Source organism: Linepithema humile, chromosome 8, assembly GCF_040581485.1.
Source record: "Linepithema humile isolate Giens D197 chromosome 8, Lhum_UNIL_v1.0, whole genome shotgun sequence".
Taxonomy (NCBI): Eukaryota; Metazoa; Arthropoda; class Insecta; order Hymenoptera; family Formicidae; genus Linepithema; species Linepithema humile.
In genome coordinates this window covers 5,490,376-5,508,813 of record NC_090135.1, presented here as the reverse complement: position 1 = coordinate 5,508,813, position 18,438 = coordinate 5,490,376, and the positions used below count along the sequence as shown (strand labels likewise).

Sequence of the window (18,438 nt, the reverse complement as noted above, 5' to 3'; positions counted from 1 at the left end):
ATCAAGTGCCTCAGCAACGTACCTTCGACTTCTCCCATCTTCAATTAACGCTACAACTTGAGCAGCTTTTTCAGGACTTATCGTCGCCATAATTGACCAATAATTTCAATGCGAAAAGATTAATTATTGTTTACTTTGACGAAGTCGTACGAATAAGTAACGCGTCTCGAAAGAAAAAGATCAAGAGAAATCAAGCACTCTTCTCGCAATGTGCGGTCGAGCATAAACAAAAAGTCAGGGCGGAGAAATCACAAAAGATCTGCAGACATCTCCTTCGGATGCAAAACAATTGATTGAAAAATAATGGTTCGAGTTTGCGACGGTGCACGGTATAAACAAAAAATTGTAGCTTATTGGGATCAAAAGCGTACGAAAGTACAGAGTCTCCTCTTTAAAATGCTTTTTTATGCATCTCGATACGATGATTTTTCGCTGAGAGATTCGCATTTGAAGTAAAAATCTGCCTTTTTCTTCAAATGCGAATCTCTCGGCGAAAAATCATCGTATCGAGATGCATAAAAAAGCATTTTAAAGAGGAGACTCTGTACTTTCGTACGCTTTTGATCCCAATAAGCTACAATTTTTTGTTTATACCGTGCACCGTCGCAAACTCGAACCATTATTTTTCAATTTTGCATGCTCGCGCTTTGTCATCCGCTATTTTCAATAAATTTATTTTGCAACATTGAAATAAATTGATTCTTAAAGTAGAGATTTTTAGCTTTATTTCCATATTTTATAGAACTTTCTATCTTTATTATTTACGAAGTTATCGTCAGTTGAAATTTGATGAATTTTTCCCACATTTTCAGTGTACCGCTTTTTTTTCGGGTGAGTGTATATATATTATGTATTAATGAAAATAAACATTATTTATGTAGCAAAGAAAATATTACTATTTTCTGAGAGGTGCCTCAACAAACCAGCCTATTTCTTATATAAAACGCTCCTGCGCCAGAGCTATCGGCGGCTCGGCCGCCAGCGGCCGAGCGGTAGTGGGGGAATAGGAGGCGTCGTCTCGGGAATCGGCCCGAAATGTGCAACTAATTCCGAGCGCTGGCATAGAATAATACTATATGAATACTTCAAGAAATTTTCAAGAATTACATTTATGGTGCATGTAACTCCCTGAATCATTCTTCCAGTATTTTTCTATGAATTCCTAAAGAATTACAAGTCAGAAAAGAAAAAAACTTGAAGAATACTTTGCAAATATACTGTACTATCTGGGTAGATGTTTTTGCGAATGCTTCAGCTAGCGACATTCTTACGTTCCTCTTTATTTTGTTTCTCTGGTTGGGCAGCGTGGACCCAGTTCAATTATTATTCAATCGTGTGTTTCTCTTAAAATACATATTCTGTGAAAGTAACTAACATTACCAACTTTTCTTCACGCATAAACGCAACACTAATCATGCCATAAATCGCGCGAACTCCTTATCTCATTAATGTAAGAACTTAAAACCTAATTTTGACATTGTGTACGTACCTTAAAATTTAAAAATATTTGAAATAATCGCTTTTGACCAGTCATGTGAAATTGTATTTTATATGTATTGAAAAGAGAGAGAAAAGTGAAGAAATTTCGAAAACTTGCAACCATATATTTATGTCATTGTATTGTTATAACTAATTACAATTTTTTTTCATGTTTTAGAAATTCTTCAAAGTAAAATTATCAAACAAAATTGTACTTGTCGTAAACGAAAACCATGGCATATAATGATCGCAAGTGTTTCAGATACTATAACCGGATAGATGAGCATTTTCTCATCTCTGTTTGTTTACAATTCATCATTCTCGACAACTTCTTCATTAATGCTACTTTTTGGTCGTGTGGACTGATGTGGCAGCGCATATCTCAATTTATCCCAAAACCAAGGATCACCCCATTGAATGCACGTACTCATAGTTATAATCATTTTCAATTCTTCATCCAAGTCACTCAGAAGTCCGATGTCATCGTACAAGATAAGTATCATTTTCGCACGACCTTCACTCAACGCTTGACAATACGCGACTCGAAATTCCATCATTCTCCATACGCTATCCAAGAAATTTGGTGACAGGATTACTATCGTACGCCTCGAGTTTTGCACAGATCTAGCGATAACGTCCAATGCACACTCATGTATTGAGCAATCTCGATAATGCAGGCACAGTTTGTATAGTGTGGGGCCGTTCTCTAGCTTCGGTACCAGCTCGTTTATTATAAAACTGTGATCGTCATGCGAATAGCTCACGAACGCGTCATATAATTTTTCTTTGTTTAATAGATCTTTTGTTACAAACCACCATTCATGTGCAAATAGCCATATTTTAATGAGTTCCTGGTATTTATAATATAATCCAAAAATGCAGATGATAAATCCTATTAGAATGATCAGTACGCTGATACTGATAATCGCTGTTGTGTCAAGCGGACAAAAATCATAGAAAGTCATATCTGATACAGATTTATTTGTTCCGTGACACATTGTTTGCGACACTTCGAATATGTCGGTAATCTTTCGATATTCTGCGTGAATAAAATGTAAAAAATCCACAGTATCACAATTACATTCCCACGGATTATCATGTAATGTCAAATATATTAAAGAGGTGGAATTTCGGAAAAACTCCAATACATCAGGGTGTATTTTGGATATATTGTTACTGTGTAGTTGCAAAATCTGGAATACAAATCAATTTTACATTTTACTTGTAAAAATAATATTTTTTATTCACAATTTCCCAAAATTAATTTTTTTTACAATTTAATTTATTTTTACTTGTATTATATTCTATAGCTGACCAAAAAGTCCAAAATTAATTGATAAAATTTATAAATTTGGATACTTTTCATCTGTTTTGATGTTACACTTTTATTAACACCTGTTTGAAAGTATTTTATTTATAATATGTAATATAATTACATACCTCTATTGTACTGGACAATCCATCAAAGATAATATCAGATATGTTATTGTGAGATAAATATAGTGCTTTCAACGAATGGCAATAGTGGAAAGGCAATTTGGGTACGATATTTGGATAAAAAAATGTAGATTGTAATGTGAGATGGTTATTGGAGAATATAGCAACTTTTAATGATTTTAAAGAACTAAAACTTTCGGCGGAAATAGTTCTTAGGTGATTTTGTGCCATGTTTAGTTCCATCAACGCGTGCAATCCATTAAACAGTTCTCTGAAATATTAAAAAGACTTTTATAATATTAAAAGTATAAAAGTAAAAGTAATTATTATAATTTGTAAAGTTACGGTGACTTAAACGTACCGAGAAATGGAAGTAATGCGATTATCTGATAAATCCAACACTTTTAAAAGACTGGTATTCTTGAAAATATAATCAGACAATGCTATGATATTGTTAGACTTTAATAGCAATGTTTTTAAATTTATAGCATCCCGAAATACATGCTCAGGCAAGGATTTAAGATAGTTTTTACTTAAATCAATAAATTGCAGCTGAAAGGATCTCCAAATAAGATCTTCCGGCAATGCGATCAATCCATTATTTTTCAGCCCCAAAAATCTTAACTTTATCATGTTGCTAAAACATCCATGCAACAAAGTCAAATTTTTATTGCTTGACATATCAACGGCTATAAGATTTTGATTATTTTGTAACAGATTTCTTGGAAAATCTGTAAAATAGTTTGCACCTAAATGAAGTTGTTTTAGGTTCTTCAGTTTGACAAATATATTTTCTGGTAAGGTGCTTAAATAATTATAATTAAGGTTGAGAAACTGCAAAGCAATGAGTTTGTCAAAAATTCCCAATTCAAGCTGGGTTAAGTGATTACTTGATAGATCCAGACGTATTAAATTATTTAGCTTATCAAATGTGCCTGGTGTTATCAATTTTAATTTGTTGCTTCTTAAATAAAGATGCATTAATTGAGTGGTATAATCAAAAAATTCGGCGGTCAAGTGATGTAAGTTGTTGTAGTTCAACAAAAGAGTTGTCAAATTTTTCAAATTGGCTAATAAATCTTTGTCCACATATATCAAATTGTTGTGGAATAGATAAAGATATATTAAATTCTTAAAACCGTTCAGATGATGCTTTTTCAAGGTGAGGTTATAGTTATTGTGCGAAGAAAAATATAATCTTTCTACGCTTGTAGCTCCTAGCATGTGTGCAATGTCACTCAAGCTGTTGTTACGCGGTAAAGTGCAGTTGTCGAATATCACATTTTTGTAATTTCCCAACGGCGTCATGTTCAAATCGAAATCTGACCAATCTGGTGAATCCAAGCAATAAATCTGTGTAAAGAAACATTGGCTGATGTAAATATGATTCAAATGTGTGGAATTTCAGAGAATAAACAACGGTTTAGGTTTAAAACTTTTTAAATTTAGTGCAAGATTATTGTTTAAAGTAAAATATTAAAGAAGTTGTCAGAAAAAAAGAACACAAAAAAATTCTTTTAAAATACTATACTTTATAAATAATATTAAATAACAAAAACAATTGTTGTAATAAAAAATTTGATGTCTCTGTCTTATGATATTACTAGCTAAGCAATCTGTATTTTGTATAAATTTATTGGTTTTTTGTTTATACTTATTGTTTTAATTTTTTTATTTTTAATGAAATTTTTGCAGTAATATTGATTAGGAGTGCACAAATTTTTGAAATTATACATTTGTATAGATCAATATAAAACGCTCATAGTTTAATAAACACATACCTTTATCATTGCGTCTTTTTTAATGAGGATATGGAATACAGCATTACTCTTTGTTATACAACTTATCGTAGCAGTCAATTTGTCGCTCGTTAAATAACATTGACACTTATTTGTTGGACATTCGAGAGCGAAAATACCCAGCATGGTGATGAAGAAAATCACGAAACATGTTTCGTAACGAATGTTCATTTTCCAAGATATGTTTATTTTGACAATTACTAAAACAAACAGTAAATACACATTTTTAGTGCCTTATTACGTTAAAAATGCATACATTCTTGATGGCATTTTGTATTATATTTTTTATATTTATAATAAATGGACTGTTGTTGACCAATTTGCACAAACAATTGTTTATATTATAGTTAGGTTTAATTTATCTACATTGCAAACTGTGTTATATAAACAAAACGGCAATTTTTTCAATCACTATATAAGCCCATTATATAAGATTTATTTACATATTACAATGATTTGCATGCAAATAATAATTTCATTTTTCTTCTTTATATTTTTAACATACTATAGCGAAAAAGAAATAACGTTCAAAAGAAGAAAAACAGAAATATATTACTGCAGAAAATAGATTACACCGATATGTCGAAAAATATGAATGTATCAACCACAGTTATTTCTCAACAATTGAAGAACACGTTTTGCAAACGCACTTGTTAAATGCACGCAGCGCAAATATGTAGGATTCAATTCTGCATAAACCTGACTTATCATTAACAGAAAGTGATGCCTGAACCGATTCATATAAATAAAATCCATGTCATTTACCGCCTGCTTATATATTGCCCAAAAAAATTATGGCATAGAAAAATTTTGGGCAAAAATTGGTCAATTTTTACGGGCAATAACTCCGCGAAAAGTCATTGTAAGATCCTGATTTTTTTTTACATGAAAGCTTGAAATCTCTACTTTAAGCTACTATTGCGCGATTTCAAGTTTAATAAACCACAACGACTGTAACCCCTTAAATCTGAGGGCATGTTTGTCATATAGAAAATTGCAAAGTTTGACGGAATGCACGGACTTGTTAGACTTTTTTTGGTGATGCTGTTTTCAGAGGCATAAAGCTGAAAACTTCCCTTTTAGTTTAAAGAAAAAGCAGGTTACTGCAATTTTGTTTTGCAAAGTTACAGCATTTTGAAGTAATTTCTGCATTTTTGACATATATTACCGGCATTACCGTTACCGGATGTGCACCACGGCGAAGTTGCTGGTCGGATTTTGCACATTGTGTGTGTGTGCTTGCGCGCGAGTGTGTGTATTTGTGTGTGCATGTGTGTGTATGTTTGTGTCATAGCAGAGATAAGGACCCCGCGGCTCGTCACTTCCGCGGTATTTAATGACTCCAAACCCTTTCTGCTACTTATCACAAGCCTTAGTTTAAATCTGAATTGACATTCCGCAGGAAGAAATTGGGGCTTGCATTAACAGAGAGCGGCTGCTAATAATAATCGGGCTACGCGAAGGCAATACGCATTACTGAAATTTACACACAGACTCACATAGCAGAGAGAGTTTCGAGTCATTAAATACCGCGGAAGTGACGAACCGCGGAGTCCTTATCTCTGCTGTGACATATATATACACACACATACACACACACAAACACGCACACACGCATACACACACCCACACACACACACACACAAAATATGCAAAATCCGACCAGCAACTTCGCCGTGGTGCACATCCGGTACCGGTAATGCCGGTGATATATGTCAAAAATGCAGACATTACTTTAAAGTAAATTTGCAAAACAAAATCGCAGTAACCTGCTTTTTTTTAAATTGAAGAGGAACCCGAGTCGAAATTTAGCACCTATATTGAACCTTAATCTTTTATTTTGAGGTAGGCATAAGAGAATCAAAGTAGATGTTATGCATTGTATCGTATGTATATAATAGCACCTACTTTGGCGCTACAATATGTCCGAAATTTCCTTTTTTCCTGCTAAAGCTTCAAAGTAGGGTTTAGTTAAAACCCTCCGTTGACCCGCTTTAGACCCTGAAAATATATAGATTCCTTTTTGCCAGCACTACTTTTATGATATTATCAAGAAATTCTAATGATTGCAAATGTTCACAATAAAGAAAAATACTAACTATAATTTTGATTAACGATAATTTTTAATAGCATACAATTTAAAAATATCATTAATCAATACCATTTAGTTGAATTTTATTATCTTTTGAAAATTTGTAATTATTAGAAATTTCTTGATAATATCAAAATATAATATCAAAATTCAACTATTGAATATTAATTTCTAATATTTTTAAAAATTCTATGTTATTAAAAATTATCATCAATTAAAATTATATAGTTAGTAATTTTTTTTATTATTGTGAAGATTTTTGCAATCATTAGAATTTCTTGATAATATCATAAAACTAGTGCTGAAAATCCATATACCTTTGTGATTATATTAAAAATATTAAATTAAGATATTAAATATAAAATAAGATACTAAAAACATTACATAATATTTATTGAATTAAATATTATTTATTAAGTATATGTAATACATATAGTTAAGAGTATATTATTAAGTATAGTTAACATACGTTAAAACAAGTTCAGACAGAAATATTTATACAGAAAAATGTCCAAATTAAGACTGAAACGTTTGATAATATTGTATCACTTAATAAAGCAATAATCAAAATACAACCACATTATGCATATTGCTCGTATAGTTTTTCATTCTTATTTGAATTTTAACGAGTACATCTAAAATAGTTAACATTTAATAAAAAAATTAATTTAAAAAAATTTTTTTGCGCTGAATCTTTTTCAGATATCATATCACTATTTTGAAGAAGGAAACGGAAAGGTATCAATATTAATAAAAGTTGGAAATGCAACGAATTAAATATTTTTCTTTATGATTAAACATTATAATAACTTTTATAGGTCGAATTTATCTAGTATATATATATATACTAGATAAAAGTTCGAGGTTTAATGGAGGAGTTCTCGCAGTAATACAATCTATTTTGTGAGGCTCTATAGGTTTAAAGTAGTATTTCAACATCCAATTATAGGAGATCAAGTTTTAAAAGAGGAGTTCTAGGTTCTAATTCCGTAAAAATAGGTTCATATAGGCTGTATGAGCATTAAAAGAGACGCTAAATTTCGACTCGAGAAGTTTCCAGTTTTATGCCCCTGCAAACGGCATCACCAAAAAAAAGTTCTAGCACGTCCGTGCATTTCGTCAAACTTTACAATTTTCAATAAGACAAACATATTCCAGATTTAAGGGGTTACAGTCGTTGTGGTTCATTAAACTTAAAATCGAGCAAAAATATCTCAAAGTAGAGATTTCAAACTTTTATTTTAAAAAAAATCAAGATTCTACGATTATTTTTCGCGTAGTTATCGTTCGTCAAAGTTGACCAATTTTTGCCCAAAATTTTTCTATGCCATAATTTTTTTGAGTAGTGTATTAAACACATTGAAAATGTTTATAAGCTATGCTCTGTTCCCGAATTTTTTTCTAGCGAAAGTTAACGGTAATAAATGTGATGCTTAATGGTACTATTTTTTTCAATTGGTGCATGTATTTCGTTGAGCATCACAACATGCACAGCATCGGTGTTTCACAGCATTTTCGATACATCCGTTTTTTTCAGTTGTAAACTATGTTTCTTAGAAAATTATGGAATAAGTAAAGGACAAACCATCATAGAAAAATTATGTTCTAATTGCAAAATTGTAGTTGCGTTTCACAAATAATGCAATTCTAATGATCGTTACTTACAATCCGTCGTCTGTTATGCAGCTAATCCACGCCTGAACACTTTTGTTTGCGATAAAGTTGGAGAGTTGTTACCCTTTAGCGGGTTCGACACGAACTGACACTGAGCGATAGCAAACACCTCCTTTTTCTCTTTTACATTGTCCTTCCGGTCTTAATATTTCCCTCTTATATAGTTCTTTTTAATATTGTGGAATGATATAATATATAGAAAATGTGTTTATCTTGCAGTGTGAGACTGCAAGATAGAGACAGAAGATAAAAAAATTATTTTATTTATAGACGATGATTCTTGATTTACCAAAGTAATTTTTAGCATTTGATGCAATTGAAATCTGCCAAACTGCGTTATTTCTTACAAAACCACGGTATGAAAGAAAGATATGAAAAGAAACCAACTTTCTGTATGCAATAGAATTTTTGACAGAGGGATACGTTTACCGTATTTTTATTTTTATCAAACAAAAAATTAGTTTATAAACGATACGACAGCAAATCGTATTGTGGTTATGCGTGACCGCCGTGTACATCACCAGCAGATTGAGGAAAATCCGGTAATCAAACTAAAACGTCTGTTTTTATTTAATTTTTTTTTTTGGTCAATAAAATATATTTTGCAGACTAATACCCATGCGTTGGATTCTTATTGGCTTTTTTGTCCGTATTTTTTTGTTACAGAACCTTCCTTACTCTCTATTTGTCTTGACAAACTCATCTTTAGACGCAACGTAAAACTTCTATTATATTTTGCAGACATCAAATTATATTAAATTTAAGGGCTCCGTCTAATACGGCGGCCGAAAACAAAGGTATTTTGAGGGAATTTTTTATGAAGCAACCATTGCACCAATAAATTATAAAATTTGTGCATATCTTTATTCATGATTGTCCTGCATATATAAAAAAATCAGTTAAAAACCTATTACATATTAATTTTCTAAAAAAAGCATTTTATATATCCAAATCTCTATTTTCAATGTTTGATGAAAGGATCGCACAATAACTTTTAACCACTTAAATATTATATCGATATATAAAACAATGGCTGTTAATAAAATAATCAGATAAACAGGAAATAAAAATACAATAAAACTTTCAGAAAACGTTATTACATTATTGTATATTGATATGTAAAACATTGAGAGCTACTAATTTTTCATTTAATATCAATTCTAATTCCAACCAAAGCCTAATTAATCTTTACACTAAAATTAGTATAAAATTATGTTAATAATAAAATATACAAACAATTATTTGTTTTTATTATTATTTATTTATATAATTTGTATATAATTATACGTTTGTACATAATTATTTATATACAAATAATTATTTATTTATTATAAATGATGAATTAGAGATATAATATTTCTTAATAACATTAAACTTAATAACATTAATCATTTATACAAATATATTTAATTTTCTTTATCTAATTCCTTCTCTCTTAACTTTGCTCAGTCCCTGTGTTTATTCTTCTCCCTCAGTCTCTGAATATATGTCTTTAATTTCTTTGTGTTCTTCAATTTTTTATACTGTGAGACTAAATTTAAAATTTCCTTTTCAGCTGTAAAAAACAAATAAAATAAAATAATAATCAGAAGTGTATTAAATTTTAATGATTTTATTAATCCACATTTTATCTTAAAAACTGGTTTCTCTCCTCGTTTAATAAATTTTAGCGATTCCTTCTCTTCTTGCTGCTTTTCTTCTTTTTTCTCTTTCCGTTACTTTCTTAATCTTAATTGATTTTCAAGCCTTTGTATAAGATATTTCATCTTTTTTATATTTTTTAGATCAGTTGTATCTTTTAACTCTTTTTGCAAAATTTTAAGATTATTTGCTCGATATTCATTAAGAAATGCATAAGAGTACCTAAAGACCTTTTCATCCTATGCACCGCATATTATAAAATCTAGGATATTATAACACAAATTTTTTAACCATACCGCCGGATTAAACCTAGAAACTGACTTTTTAGCGGACATCTCACGTGGCTTATTCTTATTTTCCCGATTAAATTCTTTTCTATTTTTGCATTTTTACCAAATACCGTCTCAATATATCTTAGTCTCCAATTTTTCTTTTAACTTCATCAGTTTCTTAAAACTCGTATGTTCCAACTCTTCTCGTATTTGTTTCTAAAACGGACGAAAATTACATACGTTGTTACTACAAAATATATATGTTTCTATATAATAGTATAATAAAATTAATCTAAATAAGAAATAGAGAAAAACTTCCGCCATATTTATTCCTTAGAAGTAAAAATTTTACTTCGTTGCTCATGTTTTAAGAAACACAGTTTCACGAAATACAAATTCTTTAATTATTGAAACATAAAATAGTGTCGTCTTAATTTCTACTTTGTCGATTCGTAACTCTAGCTTCTATCAAATTACTTCGAACAGTTTGCTCGAAATCTTTTAATCTTTAACCTAACGAAATATATACATCAATAAAATGATGATGGTAGAGACTCTTATTGTAGTAAAAAAGAACTATGAAACAGAACTTTTCTTATCATTCGCATTTTTATTTTATTATAAATGTGCATTTTCCAAAATATCTGAATAATGCAGAATAAAATTAAAACGTTGATTTATGAGCTAATTGTTACGATATACGTTATTTTATTTTTGCGATTTTATTATCCTTATGCTTATTAGCTCCTGCCGATATTACATCACCAAAAAATATAACTACCCGATAGCACAGAGATGAATAGAAGTTTATAGAGTTCATTTTAAAGAATACGTATAAAATTAGAAAAATGAGTATCTAAAGAATTCTAAAAGAATTAACTACAATCAGTTCGTCTGGAAGTATTCCCCAAAAATTCATTATAATAAACACTTTGCGACTCAGTATTTTGAATACTTCGAGAATTTATAAGGAATTAAAAGTATTTTATTTGTTTTAATTCCGGCCAGAGCTGCTAGATTCGTTTACTGCGGCTTCCGCGCACATAAGCGAGAACCGTACACATATGACGCGCTAAACGCTCTGTGTATCTTGTGTAGTGTCACACTGTGTACTACCAGCATTAAGTGCGATATTTTTTTTTGCATAAGCAAACAATATATGTATTATAAATGGCAAAAAGACGATATATTATAAAAATTGACGGACAATTTATTGTATGGTAAGTACGGTTGTATTGGATTCATTTATTATATTGTTGCGTCCTCGCCGTTTTGACTTTTTCTTCTTTATTTATTTCTTTCAAATAATTATTGTCCTTATTTTTATTTTTATTGAACTTTTCCGTGTTTTTTTTAAATTTTTCAGAAAAACTATTTTTATTCACTTCTTTTATAACTTTCGCTTTTTTAATCGCTAATTTTAGCGATGTTATTTCTTCTAATTGAAGGGTTCTCTTTTGAAAACTTGCAACTATATATTTATGTCATTATATTGTTATAACTAATTGCAATTTTTCTTCCATGTTTTACAATTCTTCAAAGTAAATTATCAAACAAAACAAATTGTACTTGTCGTAAACGAAAACCATGGCATACAATGATCGCAAGTGTTTTAGATACTATAACCGGATAGATGAGCATTTTCTTATCTCTGTTTGTTTACAATTCATCATTCTCGACAACTTCTTCAGTAATGCTACTTTTTGGTCGTGTGGACTGATGTGGCAGCGCATATCTCAATTTATCCCAAAACCAAGGATCACCCCATTGAATGCACGTACTCATAGTTATAATCACTTTCAATTCTTCATCCAAGTCACTCAAAAGTCCGATGTCATCGTACAAGATAAGTATCATTTTTGCACGACCTTCACTCAACGCTTGACAATACGCGACTCGAAATTCCATCATTCCCCAGACGCTATCCAAGAAATTTGGTGACAGGATTATTATCGTACGCCTCGAGTTTTGCACAGATCTAGCGATAACGTCCAATGCACACTCATGTATTGAGCAATCTCGATAATGCAGGCACAGTTTGTATAGTGTGGGGCCGTTCTCTAGCTTCGGTACCAGCTCGTTTATTATAAAACTGTGATCGTCATGCGAATAGCTCACGAACGCGTCATATAATTTTTCTTCGTCCAATTGATCTTTTGTTACAAACCACCATTCGTGTGCAAATAGCCATATTTTAATGTGTTCCTGGTATTTATAATATAATCCAAAAATGCAAATGATGAATCCTGTTAGAGTAATCAGTACGTTAATAATGATAATCGCTGTTGTGTTAAGCGGACAAAAATCGTAGAAACTCATATCTGATACAGATTTATTTGTTCCGTGACACATTACTTGTGACACTTCAGATATGTTGGTAATCTCTCGATATTCAGCGTGAATAAAATGTAAGAAATCCACAGTATCACAATTACATTCCCACGGATTATCGTGTAATGTCAAATATATTAAAGAGGTGGAATTTCGGAAAAACTCCAATACATTAGGGCGTATTTTTGATATATTGTTACTGTGTAGTTCCAAAATCTGGAATTCAAATCGATTTTATATTTTACTTGTTAAATCAATTTTTTTTTTTTACATTTTCCAAAAAATAACTTTTTTTACAATTTAATTTATTTCTATTTGTATAATATTCTATAGCAATCAAAAAAATTCAAAATTAATTGATAAAATTTATAAATTTAGATACTTTTCATGTGTTTTGATGTTACACATATTATTAATGTCTTTTTGAAATTATTTTAGTTATAATATGTAATATAATTACATACCTGTATTGTACTGGACAATCCATCTAAAATAATATCAGATATGTTGTTGTGCGATAAATATAATTCTTCCAATGAACGGCAATAGTGAAAAAACGATTTGGAAACAATATTTGGATAAAAAAATGTAGATTGTAATGTGAGATGGTTGTTAGAGAATTTAGCAACCTTTAAAGATTTTAAAGAACTAAAACTTTCGACGGAAATGTTTCTTAGGTGATTTTGTTGCATGTATAGTTCCTCCAACTCGTGCAATCCATTAAACAATTTTCTGAAATATTAAAAAATTTTTATATTAATAAAAGTATAAAACAAAAGTAATTTTTATAATTTATAAAGTTACAGTGACTTTAACGTACCGAGAAATGGAAGTAATGCGATTATCTGATAAATCCAACGTTTCTAAAAGACTGGTATTTTTGAAAATATAATCAGACAATTCTTTGATATTGTTAGACTTCAATAACAACATTCTTAAATTTATTGCATCCCGAAATATATGCTTAGGCAAGGATTTAAGATAATTTTTACTCAAATTAATAAACAGCAGCTGAAAGGATCTCCAAATAAGATCTTCCGGCAATGCGATCAATCCATTGTTTGCCAATCCCAAAAATCTTAATTTCTCCATGTTACTAAAATATCCATGCAGCAAGGTTAAATTTATATTGCCTGACATATCAATGGCAATCAAATTTTTATTATTTTGTAAAAGATTTTTTGGAAAACCTGTAAAATAGTTTGCACCTAAATAAAGTTCTTCAAGGTTTTTCAGTTTTACAAATATGTCTTCTCGTAAGGAGACTAAGTAATTATGACGAAGGCTGAGGAACCGCAAATCGATGAGTTTGTCAAAAATTCCCAATTCAAGCTCGGTTAAGTAATTACTTGATAGATCCAGATGTATTAAATTATTCAACTTATCAAATGTGCCTGGTGCTATTAATTTTAATTTGTTGCCTTTTAAATTAAGATACATTAATTTAGTGGTATAATCAAAAAATTCGGCGGTCAAGTGATGTAAGTTGTTGTTGTTTAAGTGAAAGGTTATCAAATTTTTTAAATCGGCTAATAGATCTTTGTCTACATATAACAAATTGTTGTGGAATATATTAAGATATATTAAATTCTTAAAACCGTTCAGATGATGCTTTTTCAAGGTGAGGTTATAGTTATTGTGCGAAGAAAAATGTAATCTTTCTACGCTTGTAGCTCCTAGCATGTGTGCAATGTCACTCAAACTGTTGTTACTCGGTAAATTGCAGTTGTCGAACATCATATTTTTGTAATTCTCCAACGGTGTCATGTTCAAATCGAAATCTGACCATACTGGTGAATCCAAGCATTCAATCTGTGTAAAGAAACATTCGCTGATGTAAACGTGATTAAAATAACTGAAATTTAAGAGAATAAGAAACGAATTGAATCTAAAACTTCTTAAATTTAGTACAAGATTATAGTTTAAAGTAAAATATTAAAGAAGTTGTCAGAAAAAGACAACACAAAAAAATTTTTTTTTAAACACTTTACTTTATAAACGATATTAAATAACAGAAACGATTGTTTTAATAAGAAATTCGATGTTTCTGTCTCATAATGTTGCTAGCTAAACAATCTGTGTTACATCTAAATTTTTTTTATATTTATTGTTTTCAATCAAATTTTTGCAGTAATATTGATTAGTAGTGCACATATTTTTGAAATTATATGTTGTATAAATCGATATAAAACGCTCATAGTTTAATAAACACATACCTTTATCATTGTGTCTTTTTTAATAAGGATACGGAATAAAGCATTACTAGTTGTTATACAACTTATCCTAGCAGTCAATTTGTCGTTTGTTAAACGACAGTGGCACTTGTTTGTGGCACTTGGACATTCCAAAGCGAAAACACCCAGCATGGTGATGAAGAAAATCACAAGGCATGTTTCGTGACGAATGTTCATTTTCCAAGATATAGTTATTTTAACAACTGCTAAAACAAACAGTAAATATACATTTTGAGTGCTTTATTACGTTAAATTTTTATTTAAAATGCATACATTCTTGATGGCATTCCGTATTATATTGTGTATATTTATAATAAATGGACTGTTGTTGACCATTTTGCACAGACAATTGTTTATATTATAGTTGGGTTTAATTTATCCACATTGTAAACTGTGTTATATGAACAAAACGGCAATTTTTTTCAATCACTGTATAAGATATATTTACACATTACAATGATTTAAATGCAAATAATAATTTCAACTTTCTTCTTTATATTTTTAAAATACTATAGCGGAAAAGAAACAACGTTCAAAAGAAGAAGAACAAAAATATATTACTGCAGAAAACACATTACACCGATATGTCGAATAATATGAATATATCAACCACAGTTATTTCTTAACAATTGAAGAACACGTTTTGCAAACGCACTTGTTAAACGCACACAGCGCAAATATGCAGAATTAAATCCTGTATGTACGTGACCTATCATTAACAGAAGGTGATGCCTGAACCGATTTGTAAAAATAAAATCTACGTCATTTACTGCCTGTATTATATACTGCTAAAAAAAATTATTACATAGAAAAATTTTCGGCAAAAATTGGTTAATTTTGGCGGACAATAACTCCGTGAAAAATCATCGTAGGATCCTGATTTTTTTTTTGCATGAAAGCTTGAAATCTCTATTTTAAGACACTATTGCGCGATTTTAAGTTAAATAAATCCCAACGACTATAACCCTTTAAATCTTAGAGCGTGTTTGTCATATTAAAAATTGCAATGTTTGACGGAATGCATGGACTTGCTAGAATTTTTTGGGGGGATACCGTTTGCAGTAGCATAAAGCTGAAAACTTCCCCTTTAGTTAAAAAAAAAAACAGGTTGTTGCAATTTTTTCGCATAGTTACAGCACTTTAAAGTAACCCCAGCATTTTTGACATGTATTACCAGCATTACCGTTACCGGATGTGCACCACGGCGAGTTTGCTGGTCGGATTTTGAACATCGCGCGCGCGCGCGCGCGCGCGCGTGTGTGTGTGTGTGTGTGTGTGTGTGTGTGTGTGTGTGTGTCACAGCAGAGATAAGGACTCCGTGGTTCGTAACTTCTGCGGTATTTAATGACTCCAAATCCTTTCTGCTATATGAGTCTGTGTGTAAATTTCAGTAATGCGTTCTACACGTAAAAAATGCTAAAGTTACTTTAAAGTGCTGTAACTTTGCGAAAAAAAATCGCAGGCTCCTGCTTTTTTAAATTAAAAAAAAAGTTTCCAGCTTTATGCTCCTGCAAACGGCATTTCCCCAAAAAATTCTAGCAAGTCCGTGCATTCCGTCTAACTTTGCAATTTTCAATATGACAAACATGCCCTCAGATTTAAAGGGTTACAGTTGTTGGGGTGCATTATACTTAAAATCATGCAATAGTATCTTAAAGTAAAGATTTCAAGCTTTTATTTAAAAAGAAAATCAAGATTCTACGATGATTTTTCGCAAAGTTATCGTCCGTCAAATTTGACCAACTTTTGCCCAAAATTTTTCTATGCCATAATTTTTTTGAACAGTGTATTAAACACGTTGAAAATGTTTATGAGCTACGCTCTGTTTCCTAATTTTTTTCTAACGAAAAATAACGGTAATAAATGTGATGTTTAATAGTATTACATTTCGCAATTCAAATCACTACATGCACAGCATCGACGTTTCACAGAACTTCCGATAGGTATGTTTCTTTCAGTTGTAAACTATGTTTCTTAGAAAATTTTGGAATAAGCAAAGAACAAACAATCATAGAAAAATTATGTTCTAATTGCAAAATTGTAGTCGCGTTTCACAAATAATGCAATTCTAATGATCGTTACTTACAATCAGTCGTCCGTTATGCGGCTGACTCAAGCCTGAACACTTTTGTCTTGGATAAAGTTGGAGAGTTGTTACCCTTTAGCGGGTTCGACACGAACTGACACTGAGCGATTGCAAACACCTCCTTTCTTTCTTTTTCATTGTCTTTCCGATCTTAATGTTTCTTTCTTATATAGTTCTTTTTAATATTATAGAATGATATAATATATAAAAATGTGTTTAATTTGCATTGTGAGACAAAAACAAATTATTTTATTTATAGACAATAATATTTGATTTACTAAAGTAATTTTCAGCATTTGACGCGCAATTAAAATCTACCAAACTGCGTATTTTCTTATACAAAACCACAGTATGAAGGAAAGATATGAAAAAAACCAACTTCCTGTATGCGGTAGAATTTTTGATAAGTGATACGTTTACCGTATTTTTATTTTTATCTAACAAAAAATAAGTTTATAAACGATACGACTGCAAATCGTATCGTGGTTATGCGTGACTACTGTTCACATCACCAGCAGACTAAGAAAAATCCGGGAATCAAACCAAAACGTCTCTTTTTGTTTGATATCTTTTTTGTCGATAAAATATTTTTTACACTAATGCGTTTGGTTCTTATTGGCTTTTTTGTTCGTCAGTATTTTATTGTTTCAGAACCATTCCTTACTCTATTTGTCTTGCGAAACTTATCTTTAGACGCAACGTAAAGCTTCTATTAAATTTTTGTCAGACACCAAATTATATTGAATTCAAGGGCTCCGTCTAATGCAGTGCCGGATCTACACATAAGCTAGATAAGCTACAGCTTAGAGGCCTCACATTATAAGAGGGCCTCTTTAGTATAGAAAAGATTTTTAAAAATGTATTTTTTGTTAATAAGAGGGGGCCTCCTTAAGATCATAGCTTAGGGGCCACTAAATCGTACATCCGACCCTGGTCTAATGGTGACGGCCGAAAACAGATGTTTTTAGAGAATTTCTTATGAAGCCATCATTGCACCAATAAATTATAAAATTTATGCATATCTTAATTCACGGTTATCCTACATGTATTAAAAAAAATCAATTAAAAATATGAAAAACATCGTCGTTGGCGTTACGTTGTAGAACGTTTTCAAATAAAGGCTGCATTTGTATAACAAAAACCATATTAACTTGGTAAAAAAAAACATTTTATAGCTCCGAATCTCTATTTTCAATGCTTGATAAAAAAAATCGCACAACTTTTAACCACTTAAATATTATATCGATAAAATGAGCAATGGCTGTTAATAAAATAATCAGATAAACAGGATATAAAAATACAATAAAATTTTCAGAAAACATTATTACATTATTGTATATTGATATATAAAACATTGAGAGCTACTAATTTTTCATTTAATATCAATTCTAAT

The 18,438-nt window shown here is 30.6% G+C and overlaps 3 protein-coding genes across 4 annotated transcripts; all 3 read right to left on the bottom strand.

The window, feature by feature from the left end:
* Positions 1-1,090: 1,090 nt before the first annotated feature.
* LOC105674705 (protein toll-like) lies at positions 1,091-9,027 on the bottom strand. Its single transcript, XM_067360590.1, has 5 exons — positions 8,473-9,027; positions 4,698-4,915; positions 3,278-4,269; positions 2,920-3,187; positions 1,091-2,672 (listed from the first exon to the last, which is right to left on the bottom strand). Exons 2-5 carry the CDS (start codon positions 4,884-4,886, stop codon positions 1,785-1,787), a joined length of 2,337 nt encoding a protein of 778 aa, XP_067216691.1. The 5' UTR covers positions 4,887-4,915; positions 8,473-9,027; the 3' UTR covers positions 1,091-1,784.
* Positions 9,028-9,884: 857 nt separating this feature from the next.
* On the bottom strand, positions 9,885-10,758 carry LOC105674704 (ribosomal RNA processing protein 36 homolog). The gene is given in 2 exon segments (XM_067360854.1): positions 9,885-10,610; positions 10,747-10,758. Coding segments are annotated over 2 exon segments (696 nt in total). The 3' UTR covers positions 9,885-9,926.
* Positions 10,759-11,868: 1,110 nt separating this feature from the next.
* Positions 11,869-17,706, bottom strand: LOC105674703 (protein toll-like). 2 transcript variants are annotated; one of them, XM_067360588.1, is made up of 5 exons: positions 17,046-17,706; positions 14,942-15,165; positions 13,546-14,537; positions 13,190-13,457; positions 11,869-12,941 (listed from the first exon to the last, which is right to left on the bottom strand). In XM_067360588.1, the coding sequence occupies exons 2-5, from the start codon at positions 15,134-15,136 to the stop codon at positions 12,054-12,056; spliced, it is 2,343 nt and encodes a 780-aa protein (XP_067216689.1). In that variant the 5' UTR covers positions 15,137-15,165; positions 17,046-17,706; the 3' UTR covers positions 11,869-12,053. The 2 variants fall into 2 exon arrangements, with proteins under 2 accessions (XP_067216689.1, XP_067216690.1); XM_067360589.1 differs by having other exon boundaries at positions 14,942-15,162.
* Positions 17,707-18,438: the final 732 nt, after the last annotated feature.

Coding starts and splice junctions, on each gene's coding strand:
- LOC105674705 (XM_067360590.1), bottom strand. CDS start 4,886: ATGAACATTCGTTACGAAACATGTTTCGTGATTTTCTTCATCACCATG. Junction 3,188..3,277: donor CGCATTACTTCCATTTCTCG/GTACGTTTAAGT, acceptor TTAATATTTCAG/AGAACTGTTTAATGGATTGC. Junction 2,673..2,919: donor GATTGTCCAGTACAATAGAG/GTATGTAATTAT, acceptor TTTGTATTCCAG/ATTTTGCAACTACACAGTAA.
- LOC105674703 (XM_067360588.1), bottom strand. CDS start 15,136: ATGAACATTCGTCACGAAACATGCCTTGTGATTTTCTTCATCACCATG. Junction 14,538..14,941: donor AAAAAGACACAATGATAAAG/GTATGTGTTTAT, acceptor TTCTTTACACAG/ATTGAATGCTTGGATTCACC. Junction 13,458..13,545: donor CGCATTACTTCCATTTCTCG/GTACGTTAAAGT, acceptor TTAATATTTCAG/AAAATTGTTTAATGGATTGC.